Source organism: Rissa tridactyla, chromosome 9 (genome assembly GCF_028500815.1).
Source record: "Rissa tridactyla isolate bRisTri1 chromosome 9, bRisTri1.patW.cur.20221130, whole genome shotgun sequence".
In the NCBI taxonomy this organism is placed as follows: domain Eukaryota; kingdom Metazoa; phylum Chordata; class Aves; order Charadriiformes; family Laridae; genus Rissa; species Rissa tridactyla.
In genome coordinates this window covers 16578286-16606112 of record NC_071474.1, presented here as the reverse complement: position 1 = coordinate 16606112, position 27827 = coordinate 16578286, and the positions used below count along the sequence as shown (strand labels likewise).

The 27827-nt window shown below is 39.4% G+C and overlaps 1 protein-coding gene across 5 annotated transcripts; it reads left to right on the top strand.

The window, feature by feature from the left end:
- The first annotated feature begins 1014 nt into the window (after window positions 1-1014).
- On the top strand, window positions 1015-27802 carry SLTM (SAFB like transcription modulator). 5 transcript variants are annotated; one of them, XM_054214575.1, is made up of 21 exons: window positions 1015-1356; window positions 2074-2161; window positions 10786-10859; window positions 11158-11343; window positions 11768-11815; window positions 12820-12847; window positions 14189-14657; window positions 15215-15264; window positions 17497-17615; window positions 19257-19406; window positions 19498-19607; window positions 19696-19775; window positions 20184-20275; window positions 20478-20641; window positions 21728-21902; window positions 22511-22635; window positions 23827-23994; window positions 24861-25175; window positions 25625-25775; window positions 26624-26781; window positions 27149-27802. In XM_054214575.1, exons 1-21 carry the CDS (start codon window positions 1162-1164, stop codon window positions 27255-27257), a joined length of 3054 nt encoding a protein of 1017 aa, XP_054070550.1. In that variant the 5' UTR covers window positions 1015-1161; the 3' UTR covers window positions 27258-27802. The 5 variants fall into 5 exon arrangements, with proteins under 5 accessions (XP_054070550.1, XP_054070546.1, XP_054070547.1 ...); XM_054214571.1 differs by having other exon boundaries at window positions 19696-19856; XM_054214572.1 differs by having other exon boundaries at window positions 1016-1356; window positions 10786-10850; window positions 19696-19856.
- Window positions 27803-27827: the final 25 nt, after the last annotated feature.

The window sequence follows — 27827 nt, the reverse complement described above, 5'->3', positions numbered from 1 at the left end:
ATATTGACAATATAACTTCAAGCGTTCACTACAGAAAGTGAATGACATGGTATCTAAGAGGTAACACCTTCCATTACCTGGTACAAACACAGCCTAATAAATCATAACAAAAGGTACTTTATTTGTTAACAATTTAAAACACTAGTATTGTACTTCCAGAATACTTTCAATAAAAAACTGTTAGGCAAATAAATCTACTTCTTCCTAGATTGTTCTTCCTCTCATCTTTAAAATCATTGGAGCTACGGATTACAGGAACTATTTCACCTGACTAACACTGGTAAAAATCAGCATCAAATATTTAAGCGTATTTCCTAAGCTTTGAGAAGTCAAAGTAAGAAGGTACAACCCAACTCGTTAATGCGAACAGAGAAGCACCGATAATATATAAAGAAGTATTTTGCTTTTATTAAGGAAAGTTTAAAATAAATAAAGAATTATTCTGACACGAATCCAACGAACGCTTCGTTACAAGCGCTAACGAGCCGAAAGAGCAGAGGTAGATGTGCTTCAGAAAAGCTTTCCAAAGCCCACAGAAAGGGGAGACCACCCCCCTCCCGGCTCCGGGAAGGCCCCGCTGGAGCCTGACAGGGCTGGCCCCGGCTCCAGCTCACCCCCCGGCTGCCCGAGCACACACACATGCGATCGCCGCACACTTATTACGCGTTATTTTTTCCTGAACCGGCACACAGCTGCATAAAGTCTTCGAGCAACAGCTCTCAAGAGACACCGGCGAAGCACAGCCACTGTAACCACAGTGCCTCCTCGGGCCGCCCCCGGCCCAGGAGCCGCTGGCATCCCCCCGCCTCAGCGCAGGCCCCGCGCCCCCCGCCAGGCCCGGCCACGCCGCCGCCCGCACCGCCCCGGGGCACCTCATGGCTCTCGGCGCCGCTCCTTGCAGAAGCGAGAGCCCAACCCCGAGCCGTGCCGAGCGCCGGCCCGGCCTTCCTGGGCGGGTCCGAAGCACGGCCCAGCACCCCCTGCCCGGCCCGCCCGCCCGCCGCCAACCTCTGGCGGGGAGGTCCCGGCGCCAGGTGAGCCGCAGCGCGCCTGCGCCGCGCCCGCAGGTCGGCCGCGGCCTCCATCCGGGTACTGGGCGGCCCGGCCGGGCGCGGGGGGGGTTTCATTGTGCGTGCAGCTGCCGCGCTCAGTCGCTCTAAAATGGCCGCCGCCGCCTCCTCTCCCGCCGCCGCGGGGGCTTCCGCGGCACCCACCGCTCCGGCGGCGGCGGCGCTGCCCCCCACGGAGAGCAAGAAGATCACCGACCTGCGGGTCATCGACCTCAAGTCGGAACTGAAGCGGCGCAACCTGGACATCACCGGGGTGAAGACCGTGCTCATCTCCCGGCTCAAGCAGGTGAGAGGCCGGCACAGGCCGCGGGGGCCGCCTTGGCCCGACCCGCCGCGAGTCCCGGCCCGCCGCCGCCGGCCGCCTGGCTCCGGGGGCGGGGCCCTCGCGGCCCCGCCGGCTGCCCCCGGTGCGGGGGGCGGGACCTCTCCCTGTGCCGCCGTTGGTGTCGGTGCCGGGGCGAGGGTCTGCCGTGCCCAGGCAGCCCCGGCGGCACGCCCCTCTGGGCCGCCGAGGCTGGGCGGGAGGGGCGGCGGCTGGGCCGGGTTCGGTGTCCCGGGCGGCGGAGCTCGCCCTGCGGCCTTGCGGCCCGCCCGCCGCCCCGGGTGCCGGAGCTGGTCAGTCGGGCGGGCGGCGGGGCGAGCCCCCGGGCGAGTCGGTGCTGCAGGGTTTCCTCGCTTCCCTCCCTCCCGTTTTGGTGCTGCCCTTCATGCCATCGCGGATGCCGTAGTGGCCTTCTAGTGTTATGTTTCCAGAGAGAAATGTGCCGATCCTTGATAAGCTGTCCTTTGAAAATGTCGTTTTAACAGCTTAAACTCCTGCCATTATTGTTAGTGTTCCCTCCCTCTCCTCCAGCTTTAAGTGAAAGGTTTAGCCCAAAGTGTTTTAGAAAATACTATTGAGGTGGAAAAAAAGTAATAGTTTGGCTTACTGACTTCTGCTGAAGTCAAATTGTCTAGCTTCCCACAGAAATCCATTAAAATTTTTATTTTTTGTCTTGTTCAGGCTATTGAAGAAGAAGGAGGCGATCCAGATAATATTGAAATAACTGTTTCAGCTGACACGCCCACCAAGAAACCGACTAAAGGCAAAGGTTAAGACACATTGATATACATTACATTCTTAAGCAGCTTTTGTTGCACATATCACCTTAAAGAAAGAGTGTGGAACTGTGGCCTGTAGTTTGTGTACAATTGTGACTTTACTGTTTATGACTTCTGTCATGTAAGGCATCTTTTGCCTTACTCATCTGTTTTCAGTTGCTGTATAGGCAATGTATAGGGATGCTGGGTGTATATATGGAAAATGGGTGGGTTAAGAGATGTGTTACGAGGTAGTGGCTGTACTGCCCGCAGATCCTGGAGACTTGTGCTGTGTGTGCTGAGGCTGCGTAGATGTGTGAGATTTTTAGAATGTTTTGTGTTAACAGAGGTCCTGAACATGGAGTGTTACAGGTGCAGAGCAGATGTAGGGACTGCCGTGCAGCTCTGGTGCTGGGTATCTCTGTAGTGTCCACGAGTGTCTGTGCAACAGCGCAGGGAGAGCTAAGAGGTGGTTTGTCCATGAGAAGGTGCTCAACCTAGGCCAGTGATGAGCGTATGATAATATGTGGTAGGGGGTCACTGCCTGGAGAGGACTGTGTTGTGTGAGTTTATTAGCGTGCTTTTTACTGAAGGCAGGATTTATAAATACAAATTTCCTGAATGGGCTCTGAAGGCTTACTGTGAAATGTCTAATCAAGATATTTTGTTTTTTCTGTTGTGAAAAATAATTACTTAGATTCTAAACCAATCTGTTTGGCAGTGATTGTGTTGGCTCTGTTTTCTTTTGCATAAGTATTTAAATATTGTTTTGTGAGTTTGGATTCTTGGGTGATTTTTGTTTGTGTTTTTGTTTTCTGTTTTTCTGGGAGCATCCGTAATCAAGTAATACTGGGAAAGGAAATGTCTGTTTTATGCATAGCATTCTTCATTGAACGTACACGCTAAGAATCCTCATACATGTGCTACAGATACCTGTTTTGTAAATGATCAGTCTTGGACTACTGTCAGTTGTCTTAGGCTGAGTTTTGCGGTGGAAGTGGTTATTCATGCTTTTGTCTGGTGCTGTGAATGGGGAATTTAATAATAAAATCTATCTGCTTAGAAAGTTTGAATAACTTGTCTGTACTTTTGAGACACTAGAAAAGTGAAAGGAACTAAACTGTTTCACAATGCAGTTTTATTTTCTTCTGTGACATTACTTTATTCCTTACTCTGGAAAGGTAACTGATGCTTAAGAAAACTACTTGGAAGCTAAATAAGGAAATACTTCCCCAGTTTTTCGTGTAGAGATCTGAATGGCTACTTGTTTTGCTGTGATGAGCGCTTCTCTTATCTGCTGCTTTTCATCCTCCTGTTCTCCAAACTAATAATCATGATGTGCATAATATTCTTGAACTGGCTTCTTGTTTAGTTAAACTATTTTGCTTCTGCAAAGGCAGTTTGCCTACCAGCGATGCTGCTGCCTGAGGCAGGGCTTCACTAGCTGTTCCCTGCCACCTCTTCTGTGGAATTGAATCGTAAGGCGTATGTCTGACATGTACGTTCTTGGTAAACCTCAAAGTAAAATACAGCGTTCATGAAGTTCTTATCTGCTTGCTCTGCAAGCTCAAGAGTTTTTCCTCATTACTTCTTGGATTACAAGTCTTATGAGCAAATTTTGTGCCAAAAGTATGAGAGGTTCATGCTGTATTAATCTGCAAGTGTGGATCAAGAAAAACACATTAATTTGTGTAGGGAAAATCCTTTTGATCTTATTGGTTTACTTCTAACTGTAAGAGAGAATATATTCTTTCTTTTTAACTATTCCTTGTACGTGTTAGTGTCTGATTCTGATGTTATCTCCCTCTCTGGTGCTTTTTTATGAAATATGTTACTAGTAACCAGAAAATATGTCTCAAAACTTGGAAATCTAGCACTTCGAAAATTCATTCCCTAGCGTGTCACTAGGAAACTTTCAAAGGTGTGTGGGAGATATACGCCCATCGACTGAATTCAGTAGGACTGAGTTTTCACTTAAAATTAACTACCTCGATCCTCCTTGTGCTTGTACACGCTCTTCACTACTAGTGGTGTTGCCTCCTTCACTGATTTTGCCAACAGATTGCTCTAGGCCTTTTGCTAATGCTTGCTTCCCCTCAGCCCCGCTGCTTTGGACTAATACTAATGGGTCTTTAATTAATTTTGCTGCTGTCCTGCAGTAAAATTAACGGCACTACTAGTCCTGTAGTATTTTTTTTCCCTATGCTGCTGTTGCTGTACAGAGGAGGGTAGGAATACAAGATATTTATTGGGAGTTACGAGGAAAGGCCAAGGAGTGGGAGTAATGGATGAACCTCCTCACAGCAGCCAGAGAGAGGTGAATGGGAGGGAGGAAGGAGCTTTCTCTTCCAAAACATCACAGACTGTGTCAGATGGCTATCGGTTTTGGATTTGAATGTCTTCTGTATCTGGTTTTACTGCAACTCTTAAGGTCTGTGGAAAAAGGGAAATGTTTCATTCCCTAGCACTGTCTGTTAGAAGAACTTGATCTGGAAAATTTGATGCAGGCTGAATTAGAGGGATTCCCCCTCTAATATATGTGTGTGTGTGTGTGTTAGAGGTATATTTGTTTTCCCTCTCATTGCTCTTTTTTGTGTGTGTACCTTCACAAAAATGGAGACAAATAGGAATGAGGTGAAGGGTGTGACTTTCTTTCATAGAACGGGATTTTGTTATGGCCAGAGAAATTGATTTATCAGCTGAGTATATACTGCAGATTTTTACTGGGCTGTGACAAGCTTTTGACGATGATGATACAAAGCCAACTTGATATGAGATAGGGAAGAAACATCTGTAGAACACTGAGTAGAAGAATAAGGCCTTGACTAAACTGGTTTGAATGTAGACCTTCTTTGTCTCTTAAAAAAAAAAAAAAAAAAACCCAGCACCTTGCCAGTGTCCCGTACCAAGTTCTGCAGCATAAGATATTGGATGAAAAAGGAGTCATATTTAAAATTGGGCATTTACTGACTTGCCCAAAATTGAGATAACACAGAGGGAGCCATGTGGATCTTCATCAGGAAAGTGTATAATCAGAGGATTTTGCATCACAAGTTAAAGAATGCTTGCAGAAAGATTCTGTAATCCAACAAGAATCCTTGATTGATCCTGTATGCAAAGTTAGTCAAAATCTAACACTTTTTCCAGAAGCTAATTTAATTAAATATTTGGGATAAAAAGGAACTGCAGAACAGTTAATTGGAAGAGCTATACATGTAAATTGGTTTTGCCAATTAAAGTTTGAAAGCGTAAAGATGGAACAAATACGAAGTGTTCCATCTTTAATGGCCTCAACTGTGCCTTCTCCACCCTGGAATTTAGTAGCTATGGACAAATTTTTCTTTTGGTAAAAAGATGACAGTTTTTAGAAAACGCTGTTCTTTTCAAGCCTGAATATTCTGCTGCTTATTCTGCACTCCAGAGGAAGTTACTTTACTGCTAGTTTGAGACATTTTTCAAATGCTTCTGAGGTGAAGATTCCTTTGAAGTATGTGTGGTCAAAGATACTCTAGTGTATTGATATATCATAACTTGGTGATTGAAAGTTACTTTTTTGCCAAGTGGATGAAGAACAGATTTTAGGCTAATCAGTTTTAACCTCAGTGTATTAAAGTGAGAGAAAAGATGTTTATTTGCTGCTGCTCAGGTTTATAAGATTTAAGACACTTTGGATCTTAAGTACTCTTCTAGTTTCTGACTGAATTTCCAATCTGTCAGTACTGTTTCTTAGATCAAATGCTGACCAACTGGCAGTGGCTGGCTTATACCAAATAATTTTGACTTCTTTAGTTAAAAAAATCAACCAAAGTTGTACACTGTTGGCCTTCAAAAGGAGAGTGGAGCAGGGGAAATAATCTGTCGTGGTGTCACCTGTCCTTCAGGAATATTAAAGTAAATGTTTTAACAAACTGTCAATTCATTATTTCTTAGTCTGTCTGAGGTGCTAACACCCGTTACTATAGTTCTGTGATTTGATTTCTGACACACTGCTGCGCAGCGAGCTTGCCCAGAGGTAGATCAGGGTTCTCCTGCCCAGTGAATTATTGCTGGAGAAAGATAGGGATTCTCAGCTGCACTGAAAATAGGTGTCTTATGTCACACATGTTACACAGCTGTAACCTGTGGGATGCTAGTACAAATGCCTTGATTTTAATCTTGAATAATGTGAGTTTTCAGTTTTTTCTAAATAAATACTTTTGTCAACCTGCTTTTAAAAATTCTTTTACTTTTTCAAGGCAAGCAGGTAGCTACTTTGTTGCTGGAAAAGTGACTTTTCCAAATGTTCTTGGGGCGGTGCCCTTATACACAGCGCTGTTGCACAGCTAATTATGCCTCTTATTATTACAAGGTATGTCTGTCTTTAATTGACTTACAAAGTAGATTTGTTAATTTATTATCATTTCTAGGTATCTGACAAGTGCTGTTCTATCACTCCATATATCCTTGCAAAGTTTTAAGTATTTCTGTCAAGATGGAACCAACTGTTGAGACCCTACTCTTTCTTGAGTGTTTTACTCAAGATACAGTACATTATAAGGAAATGAATACATTTTCCTCTTTTGAGGAGAGATGTAAGTTATTTGTAAAGAGAACATTCCTTTTAAACTAGACTTTCTTCTTGCATGTTAATGAGTAGATGATGTATAGAAAAGAATCTTTCTTTGGAGGGAGGGAATTATTAAGCTAAAATACCTGAACTCAGTATTGATAATAGACATTTAAGACATTGTAAGTTGTAATCAACACTTGAAAAATAACATGCAGACTGAACCTTAGAAATGCTTTGCATAGGTGGTTCCGATATTGTAAAGTCGTTTTCATCATTTAAATTATGATATATCCTGCCTTATTGAAGTGAGATATAAATGGCATACAACAAACTGTAGGTAAGGCTTCCATGTGCCCTCAGATAGGAAGAGGTAATCTTGCCAAATACTTCCTAAGTAATTTCATTGAGGTGGGGGTGAATGATATCTCTAATGATCTGCACTAGAAAGTGTTATGAATGTTTAATCACGTGATTACAAATGGTGGCAAATCTTAGGAGCAAGTTGGTGATTCTTTAGAGAGTATCTGACTTTGTGAAGTACATCCGTTATAAAAAACATAAATGACTAAGAGCAGTATACTGCAGACACTGTAGAAGACTTAAATGGTACCATAGGGTAACAAGAATATACAGAAATGTGAAAGGATAATTTACTTTTGTTAATATTGTGGCAAATTGTATTATTCAAATTTCAGCAGACCTCTTAGCTAAATAATGCTACAAAGACTTTATTCCACTGTAAAGATTTTCTTTGCCCTTCCTCCTTTTTGCTTCCCATTCCATGATTTTGATGAATCTTTAGCATCAGGTACAACAGAACCCTGTTGTGGGTTTCACCAGGAATATGCGAAGAAATGCAAACACTAATTCTTCAAAAATTTCATGATGAGCATGTCACTCTACTTCTTTATGAGATGCAGATGTCTAGTTTGTTTAAGACTTGTCTAAAATACACTCTTCTATAATTCTGTATACACTCAAGTAGCCTGAATTTCTCGTGTAGAGGACCATGAATAGGTAGAACAAGCTTATGGCACTTGTAAGGCTTGTAAATGAGAAGAAAGCTAAACCTGCATAATGTTAAACTAACATTTTAAAGGTGTTTTAAGTCTTCTACTTCTAAGGAGACTATTAATTCTCTTTGTAAATAGTCTGTTGGAATTTTGTGGTGCGTAGCCATTGCCAGAATAGGGATTGAGCATGGCTTATGAAGGAGTGCCATCGTTCCAAGGTAAAATGGTATTTGTGGTGTTAGGCACCCAGGTTTGTGGTGAGCGTTGCTTACACCACTGGTGTTTTCAATAGTCACTGCATGGATAAACCTGTATGTAAATTTTATCATGTGCTGACAACTTATATGACTTGAGACTTACTGTGCCTGTTGTCTGCAGAAGGTCCAGCTGTTCTGACTGTAGTTGTTAACATACCATTTAATCCCAGTTACTTGTCTTGAAGTGAGATGGGTCTTGAATAAGTTTACAGAAATGGTCAGTTTCTGAAAGGTGTTTGTTGCAGTCTGACTTCAGTTAGGTGAAATTTGAGCCAAGCGTGCCTTTCAGTAGCCCATTGTGGTTGAGTATTAGTGTGGAAAAGTTTTGAATGTTTGTGGACCCTGGCTTTTTGGTACTGTACCAACATCTGAAAACTATCTGTATCAGAACCTTGAAGTGCCACTTTTGAGCAGTGTGGCTCTAACCAGATCAAAGTAACCCGAAAAACAGAACTGAGACGGAAGGCAAACTTCCTACCACTTTCTGGCTTGAAGCTGAAAAGTGAAGGTCATTGTTCACATCTCCTTATGCCTTGGAATACCTCTGGTACTCAGAGCAAATGGGACTTACTGCAAAGACAGACAGACAAACTAATAAAAGCTAATGAAAACATGTAATTCATGTCCAGCTTGATCTAGCAGCAAACAAAAGGTATGGACAGCTTCATTACTGAAAGGTATAACTTCCTTTTGATGAGGAAGTGTCAATAAAATATAGTTCTCTAGCTGCCGTTGCAGAATGATGGGACTAACTTGAGGTAGCTTTGTCAATTTTTTTTCTTCTTTTCCCTCTAAAGTCTGGGTTCTAGTTCACCTGCCAGATTTCCTCAGGCAAAATGAGTGAATTTAAGTAGCTTTCATGACGGTACATGCTAGATAGTTGCTAAATATGTCTAGCATCTGCTGTGCGTGTTTGCCTGTCTCTGTATGCTTAGCTGGATATGGAATGCAGGAAAAACTCGAACTTTCAGGTTTGACAAACTGAAGAACTGAAATGCGAGGGGGGGTAAACCATAAAAGAGTGGAATGTGTGCAGAAATCCTTGCTTTCTCACTGCTTTTTACTTATATTGAAGTTATCTGTGGCTGTAGATGTTATCACAGAATGCTAAAATGGTAATACAAAATTTGGGTTGGTCTTGCTTTCAGGCATCAGCTGTGATGTGTATCAAAAACTGTCCTTTGCAGTGTGAGTGCACTCTTCTCTCTAAGGAAAGCTAACTTCCCTAAGCATGCCCCGTGCTGCTGGCTTTTTGCACCGAAATCTCACAAATCTATTGCATTACAAATATAAACCAGGAAGGTTTTGTTTTAAATGAAGTAAAAGCAGCAGCAGGGTCTCTTTGTGCATTTCGATCTGAATGTTTAGATCTCATGTTTTGCAGTTGTAGAAATAAGTTCTGCCATGTGTCTTTACCTGGAGGCTAGTGTGCACCTGAATTCAAGCCAACAATCTGCTGTACATAGGAGTACTGTCAGAGTGCTGCCTTGCTGTCAAATGAGGAAAACCAACTGGAATCTAAGTAAAAACAAAACAGCAGTCTCTCTTCTTGCCCTGTAGTTAAGCAGTTTCCAGCTTTGAAATGCAACTTAAGAACTGTGTATGAAAGACTATGGAAATTAATTGCTGACAAAAATTGAGTGTTCCAGGTAGCAGAAATATCCATACAGCATCAAACTTCGGCTAAGGTTTTTCTTTTCTGTTCCTCTTGAATATCTATAGAATTGATTTACCTGTTCATAGGAGGATGAAGGGATGAGGGAAGATGTGATGTCAAAAAATAAAGCATTAAATGCTGATCATCACTGCCATCTCATTTCCATCTTGAATTGACGCTGAGTTTCAGGACAAGATAGTAAAGCCACTTCCTAATAGAACTGCTTTTGTACCTTGAGCAACTGCAAACCATTGCATAGGCTAATCTTTGATAGAATGAATCAGAGAGACAGAATGCCCTACAAAGGGTGTGTTTGTGTGGAGATATTTATATCTACTGTTCTTTGGTCTTGTTTTTGCAGAAGGCTGAGAAAGTTCAATGGGTTCCAAAGGGAACCGTGTCTAGTCATCATCTCCACAGAGCCATCTTTATTAGCGAAAAGTGTGCATGTGCTGGAAGAACAGAATTCTAAATGGAACATGCCCTTTACAGTACAGTAAGGGCAAATAGAGAACCCGAGTGCTTCACCTGACTCAATTCTTCTGCTGAGTGTTCCCTCTAGTGATGAAAAGCGCTGAAAAAGGTGGTTTGGAGAAGCTGTGCAATTGCCATGCTTGTGGATACTCAAAAACAGAGCTAGATGAAGCCCTGAACAATCCAGTTGTATTTGGAACTTACCTCTGCTTGTGAGCAGGAGGTTGGATGGACTAGACGGCCTTTAGATCTTCTAACCTAAATTGCTCCGTGATGCTAATTATCCTATAAAGTCAGGCCTTTCAAAGTCTTAAATTGTAAAGTCTGGTTAACTCCAGTAATTCTAGAAACGTACACTTTAATGTTCTCCTGAATTCTGTTATCACTCGAAGTAGAAGGATTCGTATTAAAATCACTAACTTGGATGTAACTGCCTGTTTATGCAACAGCATTGATTGTTCATGCTCATTCAACTGACCTTTTTTTTGCCTTTTTATTTTGAAATATTTTGCATTTATATTTTTGAATATAAAATATTCAATTTTGGGAGGGTTATGTTATAGTGAACAGTTCAGATAAACTAGAGCATATAGAGAATAATAAACTAAGGCTCAAACATAATCGTATTGATAGAAAGTCTGCTCTGCCTAGCAGCTCTAGTCATAAGCATATTCTGTCATTTCAGGTAAAAAGCAGGAAGCTGATGAATTAGCTGGTGATGTTTCAGTCGAAGATGATTCCTTTGTCAAGGTAATAAAAGTATGTACATTTTTTTTCCTTCCAGTTTATATTTAAGTTAAATATTTGGCTTTATTTCCCAAAAAAAGCTTCCATTTTCTTTGCGCTAGTTTATGTGGAAATTTGGAGCATTGTTTTTACTATGTTCACAGCTGGGATGCCTAAGGGTGTGAAGGTGTGGGGTTTTTTTAAACACGCTATGAAATTGTATTATAGATGTGATAGAGTATTTTGCAGAATCGGTGACTCTAGCAATGAATTTCTCACAATACAGCTATTACCCTTAGTTATGCCAAATATTTGTTGTTCACACCAAAAGGAAAGTGAAATGGAGACTCAAGATGCAAGTGATCAAGATGGAAATGATGAATTAAAGGACTTTAAAGAATCTGTTGAAGATGAGAACTTGAATTCTAAAGAGCTGTCATCTGCAGAAAAGATAAGATACCACGACCTGGAGCCGGCAGAGACAACAGAAGATGCAGAAAAGGATTCTGAAAGTCAGGTACTTGGTTGTATTTTACATGCGTTTTTATCAGCAAAATTTACATTTTTCTTAGCGTATCTGTATTACTAGGAAGTCAGAACTAGTTTTTCAGTTTGTCTTGCTTATCTCTGAAATATAATTTGGTACTTTTTTCTTTCTGTTCTTTTTGACTTGTGTTTGAATAGTCCTGAAACAAATGTGGCATTAGTTGATAAAATTCTACCACAGTCCAAACAGAGTTCCAGTACTAATAGTGACATACATAATCTGAACACTGAACTGAAAGATGCAAGTCATGAGAACTGCTCATTGATAATCACCTTTTTGAGTGTATATCCACTTAACTAAAATGTTTCCCTAGTTAACTGAATCTCTTGACTCTCTCAATGTTTGAGTGTCTTACAAACAGTTTGCTGAGCAAGTCCCTTTTATGTTCTCATAGGAAAATGAAGGTCAAGACATAGAAGATTACACTTTTCCGACTGTCCATGTAAGTTCCACATCAGTTCTGTTAAGCTGATTCTCATGTCTGTTTAGTTGGAAAAGATCACTTTAGATTGGCTTTTTGTTCCAGCATGCATCTTAGAGTCAGATGATGTAATATGGTAAAGGTAAAGAGTATGGGAAGCTTTCATTCATATTTTTAATAATGCAGATAATTGTGATTTCCAAGTGAGGTGTCCTATTTGAATGCAAATTCCTGCCTGCAATTTGGCAGTTTTCAGTGCAAAGACTTAGCAAGGAATAGTTTTCCAACTCTCTTAAAAACACTTGAGAGGGCTATGCCAAATGCTAACAAATTATATATAGCCTATACAGGAGTTCAGAACTCCTGTTTTGATGTAGAAATTTACATTTGGAGAATGTTTGTGGGGCAGCTGGGAGTGGCGCTGGGGTTGGGTTTTTTGTTGTTAATACTAACATCTGTAACATCTTTAAGTTCAGAAATTCATTGAGTTACATGGAATTGATGTCTGAAAAGGGACATCTCGTGCAGCATGTCTTGCTCAGTGAGGGTAATGATAAATAAGTAAATACCTATTAAAATCACAGTTTCATTTTTAAGTACTTAGTGGAGGAAGTCTGCCTAGTTTCCGACTTCTGTCCTAAGCTTTTAAAGCTAGCGATGGGTTGCTTGCATTTCACTGAAAGTAGTAATCAGCAGCATGACATCCATTCTGAAGGCTTTAGCAAGACATGGGACAGTTTAGAAACGTCTGGTTGAGTTAAGGGGTGGGGTGGATGGGAAGAAAATAGCTGCATGTTCCAACCAATTGCGAACTGCAAGTGTTGCAGGTAGATACCAGTGAAGCTTTGTACAGTGATTTGACAAGGGAGGTGCACAGCTTTGGTTTCCAGATCATCTTTTCTTCAGAAATAGCTTTCAGTTCATTAATTTGCCTTTATAAAATAGAAATTCTGTGGAAAATATGAACCGTTCTGCTTAAAGTTTTAAAGTAGGAGACATTTAGTCTTGACTTCCTTTTCTTGCAGGATGGTGAAGATGAAGAAAATGAGAAAGGTATGTTTAAAGTTTAATAGAGTTCAGAGGTCTTTAGTCTGGTAGAGCAGGCAACTTTCTCTTGTAATATTCAGTCTCTTTACTAATAATAGGCTTGTCTCCAGTACTAAGCATCAGTTGTCTCCTTATTAAGCTCAGCGCCTGGAATCATTGCAGTCAGTGGATTTATTTCACTCCTAAGAGTTATTTTACTCTTACGAGTTGATTGCAATACTTATCAGTTACTGTGGTGGATGTATTATATAGTTGTAATACTATGATCCTTAATAAAAAAAGCATAGTATTCAAGGACTCTGATTTTAACATACGGTAAGTCTCAGTGCAAAAGCTTCCACCTTGCACTGCAGTAACTGATGTTTAATTGAATGAAATGATACACCCTTACACTGAACTTGAGCACCCAACAAACGTATGGACCGTCATATGCTTGGCTTACTGTCACTTAGAAATACCAGTTGTATATAGGATGGTAAAACAAGTGTTTGGAAACGTGTGGAGTGGCTACCTTTTTTTTAAGCTGTGCTCATTAGTGAAACTATAGAAGGAATGTAACACATTTGGGCAAACAGACTTCCTGGACAGAAGTCTTAAGGATTCTACATATTGTGGACTAGAAAGGACATGGAACACCATCACTTTACACAAGATGGAATAAACACATTACTGAAGTCACAGGATAAAACCACAGACTCCATGTTTACGAGGGACCCTATGGCTGAAGTGTCTGATCTGCGCAAATCCAAGAATACGGTTGGAGATGCCTATGTGGGACTGAGATGGAAAATCCATCCAGGGGATGAAGACTGAGAACCACTTGTCTACGAACTCTGGATTAAAGCTCACTCCTCTGTTCTGCAGCAGCCTTGTACAGCTAACTTTACTGCCAAACTACTGCAAAAGCATCAGCGTGGAAGACTGGCTGAAATTCTCCAAGACTGTAATTCTTTCGGATTTGGGAAGGTTAGAAGTCCTAGAAACAGGAAGATTCAAAGGCAGATTAAATCAAACTGTGAGCGTCCAAAGCAACTATTTTCTTCTGGAACGCTAAATCCTAAACTGGAAAATGGATACTTCTTATGAAGAACGGGTATCTCCAGGATGGAACCATATTCTCCCTCCTAATGTTTTGGTATTTGTCTCTAGAAAATGTGTTTTGCCATGAAGAATAAGTGATCCTGGGTAAAGGATTTATATTTGTGTTAATACACCTTGTGTTTTTTTCTAACCTTCCATCAGTGCTAATAACTGGCTTTGTATTTTCTAGGTCCTATTCTAGCTTATGCATATGAAATTGTTTAAACTTCTTGTTTTGCCATATTTATTCCTGTTAAATCCTCTTAGATAAAGCAGGTTCTGGTGATGGTACACAAGAAGTATCTAAACCTCTTCCTTCAGAAGAAAGCCTAGCTGAGGCTGATCACACGGCTCATGAAGAGATGGAAGCTAACACCTCTGTGAAAGAAGCTGAGGATGATAACATATCGGTTACAATCCAGGCTGAAGATGCCATCACTCTGGATTTTGATGGTGATGACCTCCTAGAAACAGGTAAAAATGTGAAAATTACAGATTCTGAAGCAAGTAAGCCAAAGGATGGGCAGGATGCCATTTCACAGAGCCTGGAGAAGGAAAGCAAGGACTATGAGATGACTGAGAACCATAAAGATGGTAAGAAGGAAGACTGCCTGAAGGGTGATCCTGTCAAGAAGGAAGCCAGAGAAGGTTCAAAGAAAGCAGAATCTGGAGACAAAGAAAAGGATACTTTGAAGAAAGGTCCCTCGTCTACTGGGGCCTCTGGTCAAGCAAAGAGGTTTGTTTTTCTATGTCAGTTCTTTACGATACTGAGTACCAGCATTCAATAAGATCACTCTACATTAAGGGGGTAGCAGCAAGAATCGTATAATTAGTATCCTATGCTCCTGCCTATAGATTTTTTTGACCGCCATAAGTTACTTTTTAAAATTCAAGATCTTCGTATAGACACTATGTCCTACTGATTGCATTGTCGAATTGTCAGCATTTATTTATTTTTTTTTCAAATTGACGATTTTTTTAAATGTCCTTGTGATGATGGTAATGAACAGCTATCAGTTCTAAGAACACAAAATGAAGTCAAGTCCCCGTCCTGAAATGTGGAGAAGATTGCCATATATCCACTGAATAGAGTTGTCAGAAAATCTAGATCTTCAGGCATCTTGGGGAAAATCAGTGCAAGAATCCATAAGGGAATCATTTGTTCAAATATACAGTCTAGCCCTTTTTTATTTTTATTTTTTGAAATGTTAACTTGTATTAGTAGTATAAAATGCAACACTTACCAAATTCTGTGTTTTCAATTTTCTTCTGATTTTTAATTTGCTTCTCTAGCTCTACTAAGGAATCCAAAGAAAGCAAGACGACTTCAAAGGATGATAAAGGTAACTATTACAAATTAAGGTAGTATTGTTTTGACTTGAACTAAATGCTTTCCTGTTTGAGAAGTTGCTTGCCACGAACTAAAATGGCTCGTATAATTGAACTCATCCATCTGTAGTATATTATGCTAGTGTCATTAACTATACATATGTGTGTCTATGTTTTTTTTTTTCCTCCTTATGCCAGATTCCTTGTAAGATCAAAAATATTTATTCTAAAGACTCAGTGAAAATATATTGTCCTATTTCAAAATACTTTTGGGAGCATATTCCACTTAATGTTTCCCAAGTCTTTGCTTTGAGAAGGTGTAATTTTCAGATGAGCCTGCTGTAACTTACATATAATGATTTGGGTTAGAATCACAGAATGTGTTGGGTTGGAAGGGACCTCTAAAGGCCATCTAGTCCAACCCCCCTGCAGTGAGCAGGGACACCTTCAACTAGATCAGGTTGCTCAGAGCCTCATCCAGCCTGGCCTTGAATGTCTCCAGGGATGGGGCCTCCACCCCCTCTCTGGGCAACCTGTGCCAGTGTCTCACCACCCTCATTGGAAAGAACTTCTTCCTAAAGTTGATATTGTACACAGTACAAGCAAAAAATGACTGCAAGTACTTAAACATAACACCAATGAAAATTTCTGTCTTGTTTTTCATTGTAGTTCATTTTTAAATAAAGTGAACTCTCGACCCTGTATAATGGCTGGGGTGCCAGACAGCAAAATTGCATTAGTGGCTGTTTAGTGCATTAAAGTTGGACCTATTTGTCTACCTTGGAGTTTCCATCTGTTACCATAAACCCCTGCATTATGATTACCAGAGTGGAGCTCAAGAGCACATTCATGTCAGCAGTTACATTGATGCTTCATAGTTGAGCAAATGCATTTGCATAAGCTCATGGGTCTCCTTGTTTTGCCTACTAGCTCTCTGCCAAAAACCTTTGTCGCAGAGTCTCTTGCGTGTCTCTAATGGGTGAATGGAACTTTACCTGATAAATGAATTTCTGAGGAGAAATTTTTGTGACAGACATAATCAAGTCTTCTGTAGATGCGTGTCTGTTCATTATAGTTATATGCTTACCGTGAAATTAAATGAAGATACAGCAAATCTACTTTCATGTAGCTTATATGATAACTGTAACAGTAACTATCATAAGGCTGTTTTAAAATACATAGCCGAAGCCAGTCTAGTGGCTCTTTAATGATATTTAATGATATGCTAAGTGTATCTTGATATTCCTTAATATCTCAATAGACCATGATAATCCTAGTTTGATGATAACTGAGATTTGTTGCCTTTTGCTTTTAGTTCATCCTGACATATTAAAGAAGTAAAAGTACTCTTTTTTTCCTCAAGGTGGTTAAATTACCTTTTAAAACTCTGCATACCACCAGATTTTCTAGCTGTTTACCTGGAGATCCAGTTCTGCTCTTGCCCGTATGACTGGCTACAGTTTAACATACTCAAAAGCAGTTTATACATTTAGCAGCAAACAACAACAAGCTGAACTAAATAAGACTAAAAGATGTTGGGAATAAGATTACATGGATCTCGAGTTCTCAGTTCCATGTTATTGCACAAATAGCTGCTATGTTGGGGGGGGTGTTGATGTTTAGGGCACATAAACAAAAAATTCTGGCTTTTCTTTAGTGTTTTCCTTAGTATGTGGGAAATGATTTTGGTGGGTTGTGTCCAGTTCTACCATCCAGCAGTATTTTAAAAAAGCTTCTCTGGATGGAGGGTAGATACTTCAAGAAGTTGTGGAAATTGAGCATGTTATTCTGGAGGCTGGGGTTAATGAAACAAAGTCTCCTCTATTTACCTTTCTGCCATCTCTTTGGTAATGTCAGTACTGTAAAGACGTACGGTGAAGAACAAGTGTTGGGTGCTCAAAAAATTTCGTGGATGGAAGTTAATTGATAAGAACTGGAAGTTGAAGCTAAATGTACATACCCAAATGAGAGATAAAGCATGCCTTTAACAAAGAATTGTATGATTTTTCTAGCTCTGTTGTTCGGGTATGAGTTAGCCGAGCTGTTGGTCTCAATACATGGGTGAAATGAATGAAATCTTATGGCATATATCTTTTTTATATAGAAGTCTTTTCAAGAAAGGTAACCGGATAAACAGTTACTTAAAGGTAACAGGCTAAGTTTCTCTTTTCAGCAACAGTTTAGTTCAATATTCATGGTACCTTTGTCTCCTTAATTTTTTGGCTGTTTTGTAACACTTGTTTCAGGAAGTGCAAGCAGTGTTAGTGGTAGCAGTGGAAGTTCAACTAGAAACCTGTGGGTTAGCGGACTGTCTTCCAACACAAAAGCTGCTGACTTGAAAAATCTCTTTGGGAAATACGGAAAGGTATTTCATGGGGTGTGATACTGTGCGTGTTCTGTCTGCCTCTTCCCCCTCCTCTATTCAATTATGCAAATTGAGTAATACTTGATTTAAATTAATTTCTGAGATGAAATGTCTAACCAGTGTCATCTAACAAAACCCAGTACTTTCGCATCTGAAGTGCATGCTTACAGGAAGAAGCCTATGTTAATTTTATATGAAATTTTTCTTCCTGTTGAGGTAAGATAGATGCAAAAGAAATGTCACAAATGAGACTGGTCAGGACTGTCTTTAAAAATTTTTTAATAAATTAAAATTAAATAATGATGGCTGTGTTCTTTTGCAGCAACTGTATTTAACCATGAGTGTAAGATAATGTGCTAACTAGTACAATTGTAATATAACCAGTCTTTATAGAACCTGCAGTTGTGGGAGACTTTTAAAAATGTGTTCTGAGGGCTTATGAATGAGAAAAATAGGTTAAAAAAAAAAAAAAAAGTGACAGTTAATCTCTGTTCTTTTAGGGACTCTTTTAATGACTTAATGAGGTTTTTTTTTTTTTTACAGGCTGCTTAAACAAAGCCTGTCTTCCTGGATTTTTGTTTAATTTAACATACAAATTCCATAGAACAGTGCAGAATCCATATAAGCTAAGCAGTCTTCTGAAAACAGTTTTTTGTTGCACTTGTTCTCACTTTCTCAAAGGAGTTGCTGAAAACTATACGAATTCATAGTTTTTATATAAGCCTGACCAGTTAAGACATTAATGCATCTTGGGAACTAGTTAGAACCTTAGCACTGTCAATATCAAGTGTGTATACTGATTATTGGATATCTGGTTTTTCTAATAAATTTAGTAGGTGATTTTGTTTAACGCCTTCACAAGTGTTGAAACCTGAGAGTATATTTTGTTAAAACTTCAAATTCTTTGGCAGTTTTTGTTGTAAAGTTGCTTCGTACCTGTATTTACTTAGTTTCCCAGTTTTAAATTAATTGGGAAATATTTAGGGCAATATTTAATTTCTAAATGACTGTACCATTATAGGCGGCTTGAAAGATAAAATTGTCGCACTAGAGCATGACGAAGACTGGGTCCAGTAGTTACAGAAATTCTAGCAAGGATCAGGAACACAAAGTTTAATGCTTCCTCAGAAGCAGCTGTCAAAGAGCTGGTTGCTAAAATTGCTTAATTGACGTATTTGCTAGATGCCTTTGAAGAATTGGCTCCTTACTAAGTTACTACATAATACTGCTTAGACCTTCCTGCCGTTATTGGCAGCTGCTGACTGTTTTGGGGGGGGTTATCTGTCAGAGATGTCAAGTTCAGATCCAGTGGTGTTTCTGTGAATGGATTTTGACGGTGACTGTCAAAAGAAGCATTTAGATAATGTGCCTGAGGTTGTGACTGGTCAAAACAGGACGTAAGCATTAATATGCCTTGATGTGAAAGGCGGGATAAAGTTCTCAAAGCTGCAGCTTCCTTTGGAATTACACACTTTTGAAGACTTGGAGTGTCAGTCTTTCTAGTGGGGTGGGATTTTTGTTGCTGTTGGGGTGGTTTTGTTTGTTTTAGCTTTTATATACTACGGTAACAATATTGTTGGAATACCGTTGCTTCCCTACTAGAAATGTCTCTCAAATGCTAAATTTTACCTGTTTATGTAGGTGCTTGGTGCAAAGGTGGTCACAAATGCACGAAGCCCAGGGGCAAAATGTTACGGCATAGTAACAATGTCTTCCAGCACAGAAGTGGCTAGATGTATTGCACATCTTCATCGAACAGAGCTGCATGGACAGCAAATCTCTGTTGAGAAAGTAGGTTTAGTAAGATGAAAACTCTTCCCAAAATAGACCATCTTATGCAAGAATCTATAGTAACCTATTTGCGTTTGGAAAAAAAATATAGGTGAAAGGTGATCCCTCCAAAAAGGAGTTGAAGAAGGAAAGCGACGAGAAATCTGGTTCGGGTAGAAGCACGGGAGATAAGAAGACTGCATCAAGTGATAAAGCTAGCAAGTAAGAAATTTCACATGTCTTCTGCAGTTGTGAAAATCCTTTAGGTTGAATTTTTCTCATGACATTTGTGTATTTCTTTCCTAACAAGAACTCCATCAGCCAAAAAGGAAGAAAAGAAATCTGAGAAATCTGAAAAAAAAGACAGTAAAGAAGCCAAGAAAACAGAAGGTAAAGATGAGAAGAGTGATAATGGAGCAAGTGGCCCTAATCAAGAATCCACTAAAAAATCTGAAGAAAAGAAAAGAATAAGTATGCAATATAGCCGTGTTTCCTCCTGTTGAATCTGTGTGTCTGACTTGTTTTGGGGGCATGTTCTTGCTCTTACCGGAAACCAGACAATTAAACACCTGCTCTTTTTAGACTCCAGTAACATGTATTACTTTAGAGCTGATGTTAAAGCTTCCGTATTTTATATTGCTAGTTAATTCCAGACATGGTATGCTTCTCCCACCAGTAACAGTTCAATGTAGAGATTTAGAAATTTCACCAAGGAAAATCTGTAATAGGCAACTAGGCTGTGTGTGTGTTTTAAATCTTTTTTCTTTTTCTTTTTTTTTTTCTCCCCCCCTTCACTAGGTGGTAAAAGCCCAGGTCAAGTTGTAGTTTTAGACCAAACAAAAGGAGACCAAGGCCACACTAGGACAGTTAGAAGGGGAAGGTTTGATAAAGTAAGTATCTATAGATTTGATACTACCTTACAGTTGATACTTTTACTGAAGAGTCAATAAACTATTACAAACTGTTAAGCTTAGATAGAAGCTTGGTATGGTTTGGGATAGCTAAGTAGTTAATGATACTTGAACGTAGCATCCAGAAATCTCCCTAAATGAATGAGACTTCTGAAATAACCATTGTAATCTCTATCTATAGCCACAGATATTGAGGAACAAAGAGCGTATTATCCAAGATAAAGTGAAATTCAGGGAATACAGGGGTAGAAAGGATATCTTGCCTTTTGAAAAGATGAAGGAACAGAGATTGCGAGAACACATGGTTCGATTGGAAAGAATACGACGAGCTGTTGAACTCCGAAGGTAGTAATTCAACTTTTTGCTAAAGGCTATTTTATACGTTATTGATCAGATACTATATTTAGAAATCTAATTAGAATGCATTCTGTCAAGCCTTTTACTCAGATGTTAAAGTCTGGGACTCTACCTAACAGTATCTTTATATGAATTAACAGACTCCAGAATTTTTGTTTAATCTTTTAATAGCCATATATGTACACCCATAGCTTAGTGTTTGTTATACGGGGGGTGTATCTCGTGTTACTGCATGCCAGCTTTCTTTTTGAAAAGATGAGAAACTGACTAGGACATTTGGCCAAAACCAGTGTTTGGGGTTTTTTTGTTTGTTTGTTTCTAAACAGAGAACTGTTGTATGTGATTTACTGTATGTAAATGATATATCAAGCATAATACAAGCTTGTCCCTTTGAATAAAAGGACAAAATGGCTACACTATTCTATTCTGCCCTTTTCATATGGCCAAAAGTTTGCAAAGGAGAGTTAAATGACTTGTGGTGTTAGCTGGATTTCCCAAGGAATTCCCAGCAAACATAAAGCTTAAAGGTGTAGCTGCCTTTCCTGCTCTTTGTAAGCTGTACTATAGGAGGTGGGAAGAAGAAAGCAAAACTAAGCTGTTGACAAGTATACCTAACCTGTGCAGGTCAGAGTGGTCATGTTATTCTGTCTTATTTTTGGACAGAAAACAATAAATAATTCTTTTGTTAGCTTCAAGAGGGCAAGAGCTAAAATAGCAAGGATTTTTAAGATCCAAATCATAATCTTTGCTAAGCTGCTGCTGTTATTGTCTGTAAGATGACAACATAAAAATATGAGTCCAGCATAAAATACATCAAGAATGGTGATTCTTGGTATAACTTTTCCTAGTATCTGTTGTCTGCTTAAATGATTTTGTAGAATATGCTAAAACCGCTTTGGCTACTTGGGGCTAAAGGGATTAGAATTCTGAGACTTCTGACTTCAAGAGCTTACTCTCAAATAGGTTTTTTTTAATGTCTCTGCCTAAGGTGATGTTAGTTTTGGATGAGAAAAATTTTCAGATGAGTTTCTGCTACCTCTCTTTTTTTTTTTTTTTTTTTTTTTTTTTCTTTAGGCGAAGAGAAATTGCTGAGAGGGAGCGTCGTGAGAGAGAACGCATACGAATAATGCATGAACGAGAAGAATGCTTGCAGAGAGAAAGGGAACGATTAGAAATCGAAAGGCAAAAACTAGAGAGGGAAAGGATGGAACGGGAGCGTTTGGAAAGAGAGCGTGTTCGCATTGAACAGGTGTGCATATTTACATTTTGGACCATGGTGTGATATCATTTTGGAGTATAACCCAGTTTGCACTTGCGGTGAATTTTTCTCTTTGCCCTTCCACCCTGGCCAAAAAGAACTAACCAAACATTGCATAGTCTGCAACGTACAATGCTAATCTCTATCTTGTTTGCTTGACTTGTGGGTAATTTGATGGCAAATTCTTGCTACTGGTTTATGCAGTGGCTATACATGTCTGTCTTTAAAATTGAAGTACAGCAGATAATATTGCCCCTACTAGTCTTCCATAATTTTACTAGATTTTTCCTAGCGAATGTCACTGCAAACTTCATGAGGTGTGTTTCTGGGCAACAGATACAGTAGCAATACAAGAAATTGCCTAGAGATATTTCTATCTAACAGCCAATAGCTTCTCCAGATCTGTTGTCTGCTTTTTTAGACAAGTACTCCTTATGTTCTTTAATCTTAGATGCTATCCAAGGATGAATTGTATCAGATAGCCTTTAACAGAAAACTACCAAGTATTAATTCTGTGTACTTGCTGACTGTTCTATAGGTATCTTTAATCAAGAGCTATTTTGTTTGTTGAGTTTATTGACCCTTCCCTTTCATGGTAGGAACGTCGAAAAGAAGCAGAGCGTATTGCTCGTGAAAGGGAGGAACTTCGTCGACAACAGCAGCAACTTCGTTATGAACAGGAAAAGAGGAATTCTTTGAAACGTCCCCGTGATGTAGATCACAGGTAATCTAATTCTCAAACAGTTGTTTTACAGCATTTAGTAAAAAGAAACAACTACTAGTGTTGTGTCAGAAATGCACTTGACCTGAAACAAGTCTTCACAGAAGAACTAGATTTCTGCTATTTTTTGGTTTTGACGTCAGTTCATGCCAAGCATGAAGCATACTTTATCTGTAGGAGAGAGTTTTTGACATAAGAGAGCATCTCGTGAATTAATTCTTATTGTATGAAAAGAGCATAACACAATTCAGAGCATTTGCTGAGAAAAGCTGCTGTTCTTCTGCCTTAATGCTTGAAATTTCTACCTGCTTCTTTGTTAAGAATTCACGTTTCTGGTAAATGGATGGTTCAGGAAGTCAACGGGATGGCTTTTAATTTTTACTGAAGCTGGTGACATCTATCATGAATTGATAGACGGCTTTGATCCTTATTTGATTATAAGAATAGGACCAAGACCATAGCCATAAATCTGACATGTCAGTGGTACAACGTCCTAAAGGTTGTACAGTAGCAGAACACTAATATTTCTTCACCAGCTTCATTTTTCAAGGCTACTGATAATACACTTTAGTATCTCACATTCTTATCATAGAGACTGCGTACCTGAATGTTTCTAGTAAGCAAGGCTGTGACATTTCCTATACTATTCTTTCCTGAGAAAGCTGTTCTGATTTGTGGGTGTTCTGGTTTGGGGTTTTTTGGTTTTGTTTTGGTGTGGTGTTTTTTTTGTTTTTTTCTCTAGAAGGCATTTTTTTTCCCCCTAGAAGGCTGTTTACAAGGCAAAATTTTGCTGTGGTGATGTTTTGGTTGGTGTTTTGGTTTGGTGGTGTTTTGGGGTTTTTTTCTTAGTGTTTTTTTTTTTTTTTTGGTAACTGCCCAACATGGTATACAATTGCTTAGATTTTATTATTATTTATTATTTATTTTATTATTATTTATTATTTATTTTATTATTAGATTTTATTGATACTTGTCTCTTTAATTTGCACTTCAAACAGAGGGGTGTTTTGGGTTGTTGGTTTTTTTTCTTAAATGATTTTGTTCATTACTGTTGAAAGAGTCTACCTTTGTTAGTGGCTTTCCAAAGGTCAGCTGAACCTCTTTAAAACAGACAACGGACTCAACAATTTTCTGTGTATTAGGCTTTGATTTGGATACGTGTAACTGATGAGGGTTCATTTGTTTTGCTTAAAGGAGAGACGACCCTTACTGGAACGAGAATAAGAAGATGGCTCTTGATACAGATGCACGTTTTAGTCATGGTTCAGATTACAGTCGCCAGCAGAACAGGTTTAATGATTTTGATCACAGAGAACGGGGACGATATCCAGAAGGTTCTGTTCCCTCATCGTCTTTTGATAGGTAAGTTTAGATAACAGGGCAGGTATTTGCCTGCCAGCATTACTGGGGATTTCACTCTTAACTATTCAAAATTTAAAATAGTGCTTTATACGCTTCTGATGGAAGAGAAATTGCAATAGTGTCTTGAAATTTCTTGTGTCTTCAGGACTGGCCATTTATATTATGGAATCCAGTCTGCTTTTCTCTGAGGACTTTAAATCAGCTGCCTGGTGGTCTCTCTTTTGGGGTGACATTTTGAAAGATTTTTTGTGATTATTCCTCTCAGATCTAGCCATAAGTGGGTTCCAATGGACTAGATCTGTCCTACTCGGTAACTCCTCTCCTTAAGAAGCAAGGCTAACAGTAACTGGTTCAGTGGGAGTTGAGAGTGTTATTTGCATGAGTCACATTCGTCAGGGTCCATGCAGCTGTGCAGTAAATGCTGGTTACAGATCTAACTTAATGTTTCCAGTAGACATCTCCAATAACCATTAAGACCACAAAATTGTAGCTTCTACTTTTATGCTGCAATGAACTAGGATTATATTTTCTAGCTGACTCAAGAAATTTAGCATTCTCTCTGCTTTGTACTAGGCAAGAAGGGAGGCCCTACAATTGCTTAAATCATACTGACCAAAATGTGAACAGATAAATGCATCAAGAAATGTTAAACAGGCTGTAAGAACTCAAGCTCAAAGTTATATTTGTAGGAATAAATATAATTTGAGGTGGGAAGGATCTTTTGAAATATATACCACATATATAGTAATAAACATGTAATGTAAAGATTAATAATATCTTTGTATACTCATGCATGTGCTTACGTGTGCAGAGAAATGGGAAAATGGGAGACAAGCAAATGACTTCTTCCTACTTTAACAACTTAGGCGAGAACGTTTTGTAAATCAAGGTGAAGCAAAAAAGGCTCGCCCAACAGCACGAAGAGAAGAGCCAGGGTTTGAGAGGTATCCGAAGAACTTCAGCGAGTCCAGAAGAAATGAACCACCACAGCCAAGAAGTGAACTTCGAGATACGGACAGACGAGAAGTGCGAGGAGACAGAGATGAAAGAAGAACAGTGATAATTCATGACAGACCTGAAATACCGCATGGTCGACATCCAAGAGAGACTGGTTCAAATCCCCCTAGGCAAACAAATTGGAAGAGCGAGGGAAGCATAAGCACAGACAAACGGGATGGCAGGTAAATTTGCTAACAACAAACTAGTGAAGGTAGTGATTCTCATAGAAATTATCTGTAGTAGCAATTCCTCAAGAATTGATGCGTAAAGAGAGAACAGACCCCTCTGAAAGAATGGCAAAGTCACTTTACAAAAGCATTGGAAAAAAATTGTGTGTAGGTTGTCACATATGCTAAACAGCATCTGTAAACTTGATGCTGACTCCCAGCAGTCTGTTCTTAATCATGTGTAGCAACATATAGTAAGGAGGTTTTTGTGCAAGAATGCAGATGTAAACAAATAACATGTAAGCTTTAATTATTTAGAGAGCCACATAGATCTAAAAGAACGTTTCTAAGAAGCTAACTGCAAGTTGCTAGGAACCTGAAAAACAAAAAGGAATCTTTGAAGTCTACATGTGCTGTGATTTGGTACCCATTCTATTATACTGAAACCAACATTTTGATAAAAGCAATTTTTACAGAGGTGAGAGGCCAGATCGGTCAGGAAGAGAAGTGTCTGGACACGTGAGAGGTGCACCTCCTGGCAGCCGCAGCAGTGCTTCTGGGTACGGCAGCAGGGAAGGAGAACGAGGCGTGATGGGAGAAAGAGGTGGAGGACAAGTGAGTCATCTTTCTGTGTTTGCATGCATGAGTGAGAGACGAAGAAGGCAAAGTCATGCTGGACAAATGACCGTATAGCATCACATAAATCATTAATGAGCAGTCTGGCTATTTTCAAGTTACTTTCTTTATTTTAAAGGTTCTTTTTTGTTGGGTTTTCTAATAAGCCAAGAAACTGCATCAAACATACCCAGTTCTTCTTAGATCTAGCATCTTTCAGGCAGATCAGAGCAATACCTGCATGAGTTGCTGATTAGGCTTTTAAGAATTTGTTGTCATTCTGTGTTTTCAGGGTCAATGTTCCGCTGCCTGCTACTGCCAGTGCAGTTTGTCATTGTCACCCGTAATGTGCTACTGAGAGAAACCTTCTCTAAGACTTGCCTTCAAATTCCACAGAGTAAATGCTCCATGCTACTAGATCCTGAAGCCTTTTAAAAAAAAAATAATAAAAAAAAAAAATAAAAAAAAACCAAACCCACACACACAAAAAAACCCCCCCACACCAAAAAACACCACCCAGTGTTTCTCTTTCTGTAGGTGTATGGAAGATGCTTGTCAGTGATTATATGAGATCAGGGCAGAACTGGGAGTAACATATGAGTTCGTGGAACTTCACTCCCTGCATACCCATACAATTATTACTGGAAAATAGTTCCTTTTTGTTATCTGTCCTGTTATTTTTAATAGGATTCTTGTAAGCGTGGGTTAGCTGACTGAAATCTTAAAAGATGCTTGACTCTTGTATATTATATATCTAAGCTGTAAGCGTAACTTTCCTGAAAAGCTCGTTTCCTGTTGATAACAAAATACGTTTTTCATTCTGAAACTGGCTCTCACTTTCTTACTAGCACTATAATGAGGACAGACATGTTGTCGAACGCCACAGTCGTGAAACTGGACCAAGAAAAGAATGGCATGGACCTAGTTCTCAAGGAAGCGGGTATCATGACACAAGGAGAATGGGAGACGGCCGTGGAGGAGGTGGCATGATGTCTCCACATACAAGGTACAAAAACTACTCCTTCCACGCAATTCCCTCCTAAGCTCTCAGAGCTGTGATTGCTTGGGCAGTATAGTAGTCTCGGTACAAGCAGCGTGACTTCCTGTGGGTGGGCTGCTGCAGCAGAACATAGAACCCCATCTTTCAGTGCCAGCACGTGGCCCCACGTTGTCGTGTTGCCAATGGCAGTATCATTCCGCTGCACAGAAGCCAGTGACTTCTTGCAAAGTCTCTTTTCTTGCATGGTTTCAAGTCTCTTCTGAGACTTCATTTAACAGTTGAGTGATATGAGAAGTAACAATGTTCTTGCCTGTACACCAAGAGTCTAGGTACTTATCGTAACTTAACGCTTTTTTAAAACCTTTGTTTCCAGTAACTCCTCACCAATTAATAGAGTTGTACAGATCACAGGCAATTCCATGCAGAGGGGAAGTGGCTCAGGATTTAAGCCATTTAAAGGTGGACCTCCACGAAGATTCTAAGATCTACAGCTGCTCGGTTTCAAGATAACTTATTGAAATCTCTTGTAAACTTTCTCTGATTAAAAACAGGAAATCTTGTCTGGAAATCCTGGTTAAATTTTTTTAATTTAACATGATTACTTTCCTCTCAATTTTGGAGGCATTTTAATAGTTACGTTGTAATTTTGGATAGTTTTTGTGTATCTTTGATAACCATTTTCCCTGAGGCACTAGAGCTGTGTAAAAACAAATTGGAACCAAAATATTTGTTAATCCTGTATAAAAGAATAGTTTGCAGCTGTGTGCTAGTAGTTTGATTTACCAACATTAGCTCTGTGGTGTCATGCTTTAAAGTTAGCTACTTATCACAACGTACACAACTATAACCTCCATTTTGAAGGTTGTCTGGGCTATTATCTCTGCTTTCTAATTTGTAGAGAAATAAGATTGTTCTTTCATTACTGGGTATTATGTAACCTATTTTTGCAGAAGGTACTGTTACATTGAGTGCATTTATGTGTATTCTTGCAAATGTATTCTTTTGAAATAAACCTTCATATTCTGTATAGCTTCTAGTAAGTCTTTGAAAGA